Here is a 13,441-nt window from a genome sequence, read left to right as displayed (position 1 = left end):
CTTGTATATCACTGTGCTCAGTGTAGATTTGCTTGCTCAAAAAATATTATTGATATGTAAATTGTAGTCAGCTTTAAAAGGGACAGTCAAGTCCAAAATAAACTTTCATAATTCAAATAGTTCATGTAATTTTAAACAACTTTTCAATTTACTTTTATCACCAATTTTGCTTTGTTCTCTTGGCATTCTTAGTTGAAAGCTAAACCTAGGTAAGCTCACATGCTAATTTCTTAGACCTTGAAGAACGCCTCTAATCTAAATCCATTTTGACCACTAGAGGGCGTTAGTTCATGTGTGTCATATAGATAACATTGAGCTCATACACGTGAAGTTACCTAAGATTTAGCACTGTTTGGCTAAAATGCAATCTGTCAAAAGAACTAAAATAAGGGGCAGTTTGCAGGGACATAGATACAAGGTAATTACAGAGGTAAAAAGTTTATTATTATAACTGTGTTGGTTATGCAAAATTGGGGAATGGGTAATAAAGGGATTATCTATCTTTTTAAACAACAAAACTTCTGGTGTTGACTGTCCCTTTAACCACATATTTTCAATTCAAGGTATTTCTTACCCCCAAATGTTCTAGCATGCATTTAAAAACACAAGTCATTAACTTAATAATTACTAAGTATAATTTGTAATCATAGCAAGCGGTTTGGACTGTGATAAATGCACTTCTATAACTTGCTTCTTGTGTGACTCCATCCTCTCCCCTAGAACACAAAAGAACTGTTTTTTACTCTTAGTAAATAGAACTTTACCGTAAAAAATATCTGCATTGTCTATCCACTTTTTAAGACAGTTGGTTGCGAGTATTATTATAAGCAACGCCTGGCACTACTAAGTATACGCTGGCTTTAAAAATGTAATTCCATTGATTAAAATGCCTAATAATTCTAATTTGTTAATGATTAAGATGCTTATAAATATCTGCTTAAATCAACCGTTCCTGAAACTTAATGGTGAAGATTAAATGTGAGCTAGAAATTTCTTTGCCTAATGCAAAACATAAAAAAACAAGCCTTGCTTAGCCGATTTACTGGCACTGTGAGAGCTATTGAACATAACCAACAATACAAATTCTACGCAAAACTCAGTAAGAGAAGTGTAAGTAGGGACACACATTTAGATAGCTATAATTGTATTTGTATTTATTCCTAAGTTAAAGGGAAATGAAACACAACATTTTTCTTTCACGATTCAGATAGGGCATGCAATTTTAAATACATTTCTAATGTATTTCTATGATCACATTTTCTGTTTTCTTGGTATCTTTTGTTGGAAAGCAGGGAAGTATGCTCAGGTGCGCGTACATGTGTAGATCGCTATATGGCTGCAGATTTGCAAGACGGTTATTCATTTGCAAGACCACTAGATGGCAGTACTATTTCCTGCCATGCAGTGCTCAAGACACCTACGTAGGCATCTCTGCAACAAAGAATACCATGGGAACAAAGCAAATTTGATAATACAAGTAAACTGGAAACTGTTTTTAAATTGTATGCTCTGGCTGAATCAAAAAAGAAAACTGTTAGGTGTCATATCCCTTTAAAGGGACAGTATACACTAATGTTTATATAACTGCATGCAATAGACACTACTATAAAGAGTAATATGCACAGATACTGATCTAAATATCCAGTATAAAACCTTTTAAAACGTATTTAGAATCTCCCAGTTTAGCTCTGTTCAAAAGATTAGCTGGAACACCCATCAAAATGGGCTGGAAAGCAAAAAGAGCAGACACTCCCCCCTCCACCTTCCTTTGCATACGAAAAGACCCTTTACACACAAAAAAAAGCTGGAGTAGGTAGACAACAGCCTACTTCTAAAATTTTGGTACTTGGTTAGGAGTCTGAGAATCAACACAAAGTTATTTAAAAAATAAGCAAAACTATACTTTTTTTTACAAAACATACCCTGTATGGGTTATATAAATGGTTCATCTACAAAACATTTTTAGGTTAAGGTGATATAAAAGATCAGCAGTGAAAAATGTTACAGCTATTTTTGAATGAAAAAGTAAATGTAATCTTGCATGAAAGCACAGCTGGTAGGTACCTAAGTATCCAGTGCATACTGAATGGAGGGAACAATCCCCTACAGCTGCATTGGTAAACAGAAAAAAAAAAACATTCACAAACCTAAAAAGATTTATTAAAAAAAAAAAAAAGACACAATGGCAAAATTCTTTAAGTCAGAGCTCGTCAAATTTGTTAAGAATTGAGAAGCCACCTTAAAAATTAAGGACCCATATAATTAGGCACCCATGTGATATATTTATATATGTATAAAATCACACATGCACAAAACAGTGATTTATCCCTTGATTGCCTGGAACACCCACACAGCAATGATTTATCCCCTTAATTGTCCCTGTTTCCTGGCAAGCCAGGGGTTATCTCACTGATGAGTAACACACTTGAAGCAGTGATTTCTAAACCTGTAGACGTGTTTGGATGTGAGTGAAGATCCTACCTAAGACTATTTTTTTTCCCTTTTGGTTACCTTACAATTGTTATCCGGTGATGTTACTGAAGTGCTTAAGCGTTTCCTATCACTCAACTTTAACATTTAAAATCTCTAATTTAAAACAGCTTTTAATATTTTAATGAGTATTCTTTCATACACATGGTCATTTTTTTAATAACCATCATGATTTTACTGTGCCTCACTAACTTAAAGTTTAACCCACCACTGGTTCATTTGCCTCTATAAATGAAAATGAGTACTAATTCTAACCAGCAAGTACAGATGCCCTCAATTAGGATTCATATGTTCTATTATACAGTGTGGTAGCTATTATAGACTTTATCAACTCACCTTTGCACACCATATGGTCTTTCAAGTATAGGTTCTTTAAAATAAGGTGGCACATGGCCAACGTAGTCTGAATATGACACGTATGTATAATTAGAAACGGATTTGGTATCTTTTGCAAGTTCAACATATAGGTCTGAATCATGGAGAAGTAACACACTTTCAGTGTCTGGAATTTCTGGTGTATCTTCCCCACTTAATAAACAGGAATCATCCTCGTCTTCAGGCATGACTCGCGAGCAACATAAAGGGCCAAGGTGCACAGAATGCTTTTCAAATGGGTTGTTGACGCATGCGGAAGAGTTCTGTGTGGACTTATTGCAGGGGTGACCTATACCATTCTTCTCTTTAGACAACGCACAGCCATTTTTGCATGTGTGGTTTATTGAGGGTTTCTGCAAAGAAAGTCTCTCAAAATCTCTAACGATGTCACTGTTTAGAAAAAAACATGAAGCCCTCTCTAGATCACTCTGACTCTGCGGTAAAGGACCACTGTAGATTTTATTACAATCTTTAATTGATACATCCAAAAAAGTAGGTCTTTTATTACATTCATCTTTTAATAAAATACGGTTGCCTTTCACACTCAGTCCCGTGATCATATGGCTTGACTTATCTGATGGTTCTTCTCCTGCAGTTGGAACAATGATGGGCCCACCAAGCATTGTTCCAGGCTTTGGATCTTTTGAGACTAAGTCATAGTCCTTAAAAAAAGTAAAAAGAAAAATCATAACAGAAATCAAATACAATGTTTAAGAACAGTATCACATCTACTTTATCTAAGGATAGCGTACAAATATTTGAAGTCTAACCAATTAATGGATTAGAAAAAATGAAAGGGCCATAGTTCCAGAATTAGATTAAATAAATAAAAAATATTAAAGAGTCATAAAACCCAGTATTTTTCTTTTATGATCCAGGTAGTGCATGCAATTCCTAAACAACTTTCCAATATACTTTTAGTATAGCTTGCTTTGTTCTTTTGGTATTCTTTGTTGAAAAGTATACCCAGGTAGGCTCAGGAGAAGCAATGCACTACTGGGTGCTAGCTGCTGATTAGTGGCTGCACATATGTGCATCTTGTTATTGATATACCCGATGTTTTCAGCTAGCTCTCAGTAGTGCAATGCTGCTCTTCAACAAAGGTTACAAAGAAAATGAAGCAAATTTGATCAAGTTAATTGTAACATTTAAATTTGAGTGCTCTGTCTGAATCATAACAGAAAACAATTGGATTTCATGTTCCTTTAAATACATTTCGTAATCCTGAAAATAATGTTGTATTAAGAAACGAGTGAATATATGGTCATGTGCCTTCTTTCACTACATACTTTTCTACTTTCTGACAAATATTAGTTCACAAACTGCCAAGGTGCAACTTACAAAGAGAGAGAACAAAAAGACAAAAATTAAACAAAAAGACAAAAATTATTTTCCCTGAACATTTCTTTTTAGAAGAGACCAAGAAGAACACTTTCAGGAACATTTAGTCAATTCCCTCTCTTCATTGAGGTATAGACTGGTTCAGGCCAATATAGATTCTGAAAAAGAGGCCCATGATGAACAGAAGGAACAAGGCACTATCCATGTCAAAATTGTCCACAGTGTTTTTCTATTCAACAAGGTGATACAATGTATCTCACCTATGTTCAGGTCAAAGGATTCCCATTAAAGGGCATTATACATGTGAATCCAAATTTGTTGTCTATGTCATTAAATGCCCGTGTGGGATGACATATGTTAAAGAGACCTCAAAATGTGCAATTGTAATTGGTAAATTAGACAATGCTCCTGTGGACCATCATTACACTTTGATGGGCGCCTTCTTTGATTTGTTTTCTAGAAATCTTTAAAGTGAACGGCCATTCACATGAGAAGAGCTGCCTACCTGTGTTCCAGATCTTTGGATTTTGGTGTTTACGAAACACTATTAGGGGAACATATGTGACTATTCCATGACTGACTTTCAGCACTTTACATCACTTTTGTGTGTATATGTTTTTGATTAAACATTTTATCTTTGTTGTTTTTTTGTAAGAGTATTATGTTTTAACTCATTTAATTATTATTTGTTCACATTTTATATATTCACCTATCTATTTTATATATCCACTTATATTCCATTACATTTGTGAGTATATACCTATTACCTATAGGCGCACCTATTCACCTCTGTTTCTGAAGGTGTTTGTTTTTAGTACTATGTCATTAAATGCCCGTGTGGGATGGCATATGTTAGACAGACCTTAAAATGTGTAATTGTAATTGGTAAATTAGACCCCAATGCTCCTGTGGACCATCCTTACACTTTGATGGGCCACAATAAGAGTCAATTGAGATTCCAAGCAGTAGATGCTATAGGTCCCCTTAGGAGAAGGGGTAATAGACTAAAGAAATGTCGTAAAAAAGAAGTAAAATGGATAATGACTTTATATACTATGACTCTATATGGCCTCAATAGAGATATTTCTTGAGGCTCTTTTATCTAATTATGAGTCTTCTCTTGATGCATTTACATTATTATTCTTGATATTAACCATCTAAGTAGAAGATGTATTATATGTGTATATGTATATATGTTCAAATCTGTGAAAAGCATTACTGAGCTAAAAAAAGCTGAGCCCAGGTGGTAAATCGCCATAGAACAGGCTAACAATGGTATTGAGCTAGTTGTTCTTTCCAGTAAGTGCGCTTCTCTCCGTATGTATTTAGTCTCCCTAAGGGAAAAAGGGGAAACCAGACGTGGACTCCTTGCTCAGTGTGCTTAGAGGAATATGGCTACACCTCACTGATGAGGCCCAATGAAGGCCGAAACGATCATCTGGGGTTGCTTTATTCCTTGTTCAGAGAAGAATTGCCTGGTATTTCGGTGCTGGACTGACCGTAATAGGCGTGATCAAACTGATATACTACAGGAAAGTTCTACTCTGTGAAAAGCTGCACCCAGGTGGTAACAATGGTATTGAGCTTGTTGTCCGTTTCTGTGAGTGCGCTTCTCTCTGTATGTATGTATGTAAGTGTATATATATATATATATATATATATATATATATATATATAATATCTATTATGGTATTTTGTTTTAGGTTGGTTCATTGTTAGCCATTGAAAATTAGATTGCATGTAATTCTTTTCTTTCCCCACTAGATGGCATCCGAGACATTTTAAGGAATTTGGATACTGTTACTTAAAGGGACATAATACTCATATGCTAAATCACTTGAAACTGATGCAGTATAACTGTAAAAAGCTGACAGGAAAATATCACCTGAGCATCTCTATGTAAAAAAGGAAGATATTTTACCTCACAATTTCCTCAGCTCAGCAGAGTAAGTTCTGTGTAAAAAGTTATACTCAGCTGCTCCCAGCTGCAGGTAAAAAAAATTAAAAAAATGAAGAAATGAACAGCAGCTAATCAGCATCAGCAGTGCTGAGGTCATGAACTCTTACTGTGATCTCATGAGATTTGACTTAACTCTCATGAGATTTCATAGTAAGCTTCCTTTACCTGATTGGTGAAATAATATGAGAGTGCACGATGCTAGTCCCTTCAGATGTCCCAGGACAAACAAACTAAAATGCTGCTTAGAAATCCTTTACAATGGGAGGTGGCTACTGAGGAACTTTTGAGGTAAAATATCTTTCTTTTTTACATAGAGATGTTCAGGTGATATTTTATAGACAGCTTTTTACAGCTATGCTGCATCACTTTCAAGTGTTTAAACATTTGGGTATTATGGCCCTTTAAAGTTATTCCAGGTAACAGCCCATACATGAACATTATTTCACATGATTGTTGTGAATGTATTTATTATGCAAGCATTGCCTTATGATCTCACAGACATGAACTTTTTCAGTTTAGCATATGTGTGTCTTGCATATATATTCACTGAGCATTTGTTATTGGTATAGGATGTAAATTATTATGTTTCTTCTGTATGCTTCCATGGATTTTTAGCATCAGATACCTGGTCATATATTAGACATTGATTTGTGTTTTTTCTATACCACTGGGGTCTGGGTTTTTAGATTGAGAACGCTCTGTCTTTTTGTTTTTTTAATGGTGTGAATATTGCAAACTCCTTAGTGGATTTTGTATTTAATAAAATTTACTTTTGTTCATTGCATGATTGGAGTGCAGGGATTATTATATTATGGCTAAACCGGAGTAGGAATCCATTATAAGACTGAAGTCCTTATTAACCAGAAAAAAAGGAAGAATGGTGGCTTTCTGCCTGCCTTGGTTGACCATTTGGATATCAGGAAGCATAGCAATCAGAGGGAAGATGTTTGAATCGCTAAGGACTAATGCATTAACTTGCATTTTATTTCCTCATGATTCCATGAGGTTTCTTTCTGTACTTAATTCGGGGAAATTTCCAGAAAAGCATCCAAATGATCTTAATAACAAAGGTCACGACATAGTTGTAGATCAAATAACCAAATAAATCAGGTCTTCTATTTTCCCAATAATAAAAACAAAAGGGAACAGGGTAAAGTCCAATGTGTGGTAGTAAGAGAGCCTCAATCATTATGATGTGAGAAAAGAGTGTGCAGAGAGGGAACCAGTCCCACATTGTAAGGTTTCTGCAGCAAACTTGGAAGTATGGAGTGCTACCTGTTTATATCATTCTAATGTGTGCTCCATATCAGAATTGTGTTGAATCTTCTGAATGAGCAGCTACTCTGAGTTCCAGTATCACAAAGAGTTTGTCACTATCCTTAAATCTCTATGTAAGATGAGGGGGGCACTTGGGTGCAACCTGACACATTAAGTGGCAATCATTCTTCAAAGGGATGGAAGTTTACTTGGCTAAAGAAGAGGCTCCTACATACACATAAGAAACAACTTCACACATTTCACAGACGAGGGGAGAAGTTAAAACCTAGAAAAGTAATGGAACCTCTGATCAAACATCAGCGATAAGATATGACGACATTCTTCCATTACTCATAGTATGAAAACAGTTTATCCACAATATATAGGTCGGAGCGTCCAAGAGATACGCCATTACATCACAAGGAGAGGTGAACTCTAAGGATTTATAATATACTTAAGCACGCCTAGCTTATATGAAGAAGCGCCAAGCCTTTTAGCTATAGCACTGCTAAGATTTTATGGGTGTTGTGAAATTCTGTGCTTTTAAAGAGTGTATTAAACCTCAAGTGATTTTTTACTGACTATTTATGTTTCACATGTTTTTAATAAAGTGGAACCCCCTGCTATAATCTTGGGTTTATCTGTGCGAGGGCATACCTTAGAGGTGTTGTAGCTCCATTACTAGGAACCCTGCTTTATTACAGATTTAGCAACGGTAACTGTGCAATGGACTTTTCTCTCTTTTCTTTTTGAGGTTAATATATAAGAAGCCCACATACCTTCATCAGTTGTACATATTAGGAATAAGTATATTTTTGTTGTTGGGTGCACAGTGTTTATTTTTATCACTTTGTATCTGATATTGACTTCTGCATAAAGGTCAGCATCATGGCTTTGCATGCTGTGAATGGCTACACCTGATAAACTATTTTCTCAGCATTTTACAATACTATTAAAGGGGTTGATCTTGAAAGTAAAGATCAACATTTTGTGTGTAAATAAGAAGACTTTTCTTATAGAAGTAAAAACTATTCCTTTAAACCCTTTACATGCTTTACTAGCAAAGCTGGACTTCCTGTGAAAGACGGCAAAAAACATTTAGAGGTACAAAGTTTAATTAACTAATTAGTAGTATCCTATCCACGTGATTTGAACTGAACAAGTAGGAAATTCTGGTTGGATCACTGTCTAGTATACTATTTACCTGTGTAGTATCTATCTCTACTTACCTGAAAATCCTCTGTAAGTTCTGGGAAGAAGCACTCATACATTTTAAGATCATCAAATGTCCTTTCTAGCTCTTGTGTCGGTTTCAGCTTACTAAGATCAGTTTCAATATCATCATTCTAAAATAAATAGATACATCATTAAATGAAATAAATGTCAAGGGTCTTTGCAGTAACATGTATTTATATTTATATAATATATGGCCAAATGCAGGTGGACACCCCTACTAATTATTGAGTTCACGTGTTTTAGTCACACTTATTGCTAACAGATGCATAAAATCCTCCATATAGCCATAACATTTACACAGACAAACATTGGTAGTACAATGGATTGTACTAAAGAGCTCAGTAACTTAAAAAGTGTCTTAAGATACCACCTTTGCCACAAGTCAGTTCATGACATTTATCCCTACTAGATCTCTCCCGATCAATTATTACTGTCTAGTAGAAGCATGGAGAAGTAACAACAGTCCAGCCATGAAGTGGTAGGCCATGAAAACTCACAGAGCGGGTCGTCTAGCGCTGAAGCCTGTAGTGTATAAAGATTCCCTATCAACTGTTACATTTCTCACTACAGAGTTCCAAACTGCCTCTGTAAGCAAGATCAATACAAGACCTGTGCATTGAGAACTTTATGATATAGGTTTCTATGGCCGAGCAGCTGTACACAAGCATCAAATCAACATGCGCAATGCCAAGTGTGCCGGCTGCCATGAGAACTCTACCTACTGGAATGCATATTGCCTATTGTAAAGTGTGGTGTATATGGGATAAAGGTCTGGGGATATTTTTCAGGGTGTGTCTAGGCCCCTTAATTCCAGTGAAGGGTTATCTTAATGCTACAGGACACAAATACATTTTAGACAATTGGGTGCTTCAAACTTTGCACCAACAGTTTGGGGAAGGCCCTTTTCTGTTCCAGCATGAATGTGCCCATGTGCACAAAGCAAAGTCCATGAAGACATTGTTTGAGGAGTTTGGTGTGGACGAACTCAAGTGGTCTACCCTGACATCAACCGCATTAAACACTTTTTTTGATGTATTGGAATCGCAAGTGAGCCCGACCTTCTCATCAAAGATCAGTGCCTGACCTTGCAAATGCTCTTTTGGCTAAATAGGCAAGAAATTCCCACAGACACACTCCAAAATCTTGCGGGAAAACCTTCCCAGAAGAGTAGCAGGTGTTGTAGCCGCAAAGGGAGGCAACTCCACATTTATCCCCATGGTTTTGAAATGGGATGTCCAACAAGCTCATATAGGTGTGATGGTCAGGTGTCTGCATACTTTTGGCGATATAGTATTTATATAGGTAAAAGCACAAACTGTTATTCAGGCACTAGTTTTATACATTTGTTATTACTAAACAATAATATTAGGAGATGCAATATTAATTAAGATTTACTTCTACTAACACATCAATGCCACATACACTGTAGATATGCTATAAAGTGAAAGTGCTGGGACACTCGAGTGACTGTTGCTGTGACTTTTTTTCACTGACCTTAAAGACTTGATCATTGTCATCTTCATTTTCAGCCTCTCCTTCTGTATCTGCTTCAATATCATCATTGTCGTCACTCTCATCTACCACATCATCCACTAAGTAAAAGGCTCTTTGTTAGATGGGCAAACATTGTAATTAGTATCAGATTAAAATAGTTTTGGAGCTTGCTAGGGCATCTCTCCAGGGTGGAATAATGCACAAGCTTCAATAACTCTTCGCAAGGGCTTAATGCAATCACCACTAATGGGATCATTAAAGGGACATGAAACCCAAAAATTGTCTTTCTAAATACATATAGAGCATACAGTTTCCAATTTATTTATATTATTTAAGTTGCTTTGTTCTCTAAGTATCTGTTGTTTAAATGTATACCTAGGAAGACTCAGGAACAGCAATGAATTGCTGGGAGTTATCTGTTATGCCTCTTGTTATTGGCTCACCTAATGTGTTCAGCTGACTCCCAGCAGTGCACTGCTGCTCCTTCAACAAAGGATACCATGAGAACAAAGCAAATTTGATAATAGAAGTAAATTGGAAAGCTGATTTTAACATGAATCTGAATGATCTGAAACATGAAAGAATTGTTTGGGGTTTCATGTTCCTTTAAGCAAATACTATTCAAATACTCAAGTAAGTACACCGGAGCATATTACTTTAATTTTAGACAATGTTAACATATTAGTGCAGTGTTATAAAGCAGTTTTAGGTCTGGGAGACTTTTTTTAGCTGCAGACATTTAAAAAGCCCAAAAAACTTAAATTTACTGAAATAATCCATTACAAGAAAACTGTGGCAATGAGAAAAATGTGAGTAAAGCACAGTACAAAACCATATGTTGTCAGAACCATGTAAGAATGCAATAACTCTTACAACAAAAACAAGGCTAAATACAGTTTTTACACAACTTACCTTCAGGGGGCATGTTGTAAATATTAGCCACTGGTCCGCTTGTTGGAATTACAGAAAGTTGGAAATGGAAAGCACTTTTGATGGTTGGTAATGGAAGACGATTTTTGGGGAAGCATTTTCTCATGATCAGACTTGAAGTATTTACAAGAGGGTCTAATGTTCTCACAGCCTGGCACTCCTTTAAATACAAAAGAAATCAAACTCAAAATCACAATGCTACCAATGTTTTAGTCATCCGGTGTCCATCTTTATAAAGTGTCAACCAAGTAATTATGCATAAATTATATTTAAAAATGTGCCATATGCCTCCAAAACTGGTTAAACTGTTGTATAGAATTGTGTTATATTGTTTTATTATTAATATTATTATCATAATCTATGTCACAGAGCAATAAAATGAATATGAGAGCAAAACAGCCAGCAGAAGAATTTCCATAAAATGGCCTTTATAATATAGCTTTATCTAGAATCTTTAATAATAAATTCACTGAGGCAGTTAAAACATATAATAAAATAAAGAGATTCTGTGAGAGATTACCTGTGATGTGTTGTAGAGAGTTTTCATACCATTTGCTTCAATGAAAGCTTTGCGGCCTAGCTTGATGTTGGTCACAGTTTTAAGGCACTGCAGAATCCCTTTACGGATCAGCATGTGCCTGTGGCGGGTGTCATGACGATGCCAGTCTAAATATATTGTTAAAAGTCCCTGAACATATCCTCTGTCCACAGCTTTTCTGGCATTTGTTTCTTTAAAAAAAGGGGGGGGGGGGGGAGAACGAAAATGACAACAGCATAATTTACTTTTACATTGAGTATCAAAACTTGTATTTTAAAGTCTTCTATTTCATTAAACATAATGAGGTCTAATAAGAGTTTTATATGTTAAGTATACATCTTTAGCATTGAAATATTTAACTGCTTTATTAGCCTAAACAGTAAAAGAGGTATTATATGCTTCCTGAGGGGTCAGCCTGTTTGATCTGACTAGTAACATGCACTCATTATTATCTTTTTTCTGTTCCTGTCATGGCTGTAACAGGCAACCATGTTGTGTACAGATTACACAATAATAAATAATAAGAGGTGTACAAAATGTGCTTGAGATCTGTAGTATGGTATTTAATCTACCATCTTCTGATACAAAATGATATGCTGTGTTTAACATCCACATAGATAAAGTCCCGCTTGAGAGTTGTAAGCCTTGCAGCAACAAAGCTGAAAATGGCTGGTGATTAGAGGGATTGTGCAACTGCATTAGAATGTCCCTTTAACTCACAGCAGAGAAGATGTAGGCTCTAAATATAGCTCTTGTTCTGCTTATTTAAACCAAATTTCTTCCATCTATAAGATGGAGGTAATGTGTTATAAAGTGACACTGAAGCACACTGGGTATGTGATCAGCTGTCAAGTACCATGTTAACATTTCTTTTTTAAATCTTTAGCTGAAATGTATATTTGTAATAGTATTTTCACCAGTTATTATATAATACCATGTATTTGTAAAGTGTTAATTCATTGCAGCTAAACAAGTAACGTGGTTCAGAACAAATAATGTGGTTCCATGGAATACATAGCTTCAGATGAGTTGCCCAAGAAAAAAAACATTAGATTCACTGTTAACCATGGAATCTAAATCCATGATATTAATAAAGCTTTTAACCTCTTAAGGACATATGACGGATTTTTTCCGTCATAAAACAATTGAGCAAACTGAAAGCTGTGTCCTTAAAGGGTTAAATCACATTGAGGGAGAGGAAACCACATTTAGATCACTGGTTTTCAAACCTGTCCCCAGGGCTCCCTAACAGGCCAGATTTTGAGGCTATCTTAACTATAGCACAGGTGAAACCATCAGCTGATTAGTAAACTGTTATTTTACCTGCTCTCATCCAAGGTAATCTGGAAAACCTGGCCTGTTGGGGAGGCTTGATGACAGGTTTGAAAACCAGTGATTTAGATCAAGTATCTAGGCATTTAGGGCCCGATCCTATAAAGCTCTCTGAGCTTGTGAGATTCCATAAGAAATCTCACCAACACTAATTCTATAAAGGCAGTTTTTACCTTGAGAACAGTGTGTCTCACAAAGGTGGGCGATATTGTGTCAAAATCCGCAAAACATTTATTATCCTAATAGAAAAGGGAATGTAAGATAGGAGCGCCTAAGGACTAGGTGAATATCCTGCTACTAATAAAGTTTAACCATCAAAGTAAAGAAAATAATAGATGAAAATATATATATGGAATTAGCAGCGCAAAAAAAGCATGGATATAGCGTAATTGTCAGTGTAATGGTATTATACCCAATTTAATGTAAGATATATGAAGAATAAATTATAAAATAAAATCTTTAGAATTCCTAACAATATATGTAGGGAC

The 13,441-nt window shown here is 35.6% G+C and overlaps 1 protein-coding gene across 3 annotated transcripts in view; it reads right to left on the bottom strand.

The window, feature by feature from the left end:
* The window catches only part of AGTPBP1 (ATP/GTP binding carboxypeptidase 1), a 362,468-nt gene that overhangs the window by 119,911 nt on the left and 229,116 nt on the right, over positions 1-13,441 (bottom strand). For all 3 annotated transcript variants that reach the window (XM_053702435.1, XM_053702434.1, XM_053702437.1), the window contains 5 exons: positions 11,604-11,812; positions 11,066-11,243; positions 10,154-10,251; positions 8,653-8,769; positions 2,827-3,527 (listed from right to left, as the gene is read on the bottom strand). In XM_053702435.1, coding sequence (XP_053558410.1) covers positions 2,827-3,527; positions 8,653-8,769; positions 10,154-10,251; positions 11,066-11,243; positions 11,604-11,812 — 1,303 coding nt within the window. The remainder of the gene's footprint in view (positions 1-2,826; positions 3,528-8,652; positions 8,770-10,153; positions 10,252-11,065; positions 11,244-11,603; positions 11,813-13,441) is intronic.

The sequence above is a fragment of the Bombina bombina genome, chromosome 2 (genome assembly GCF_027579735.1).
Source record: "Bombina bombina isolate aBomBom1 chromosome 2, aBomBom1.pri, whole genome shotgun sequence".
Taxonomy (NCBI): Eukaryota; Metazoa; Chordata; class Amphibia; order Anura; family Bombinatoridae; genus Bombina; species Bombina bombina.
This window is presented reverse-complemented; position numbering and strand designations above follow the sequence as displayed.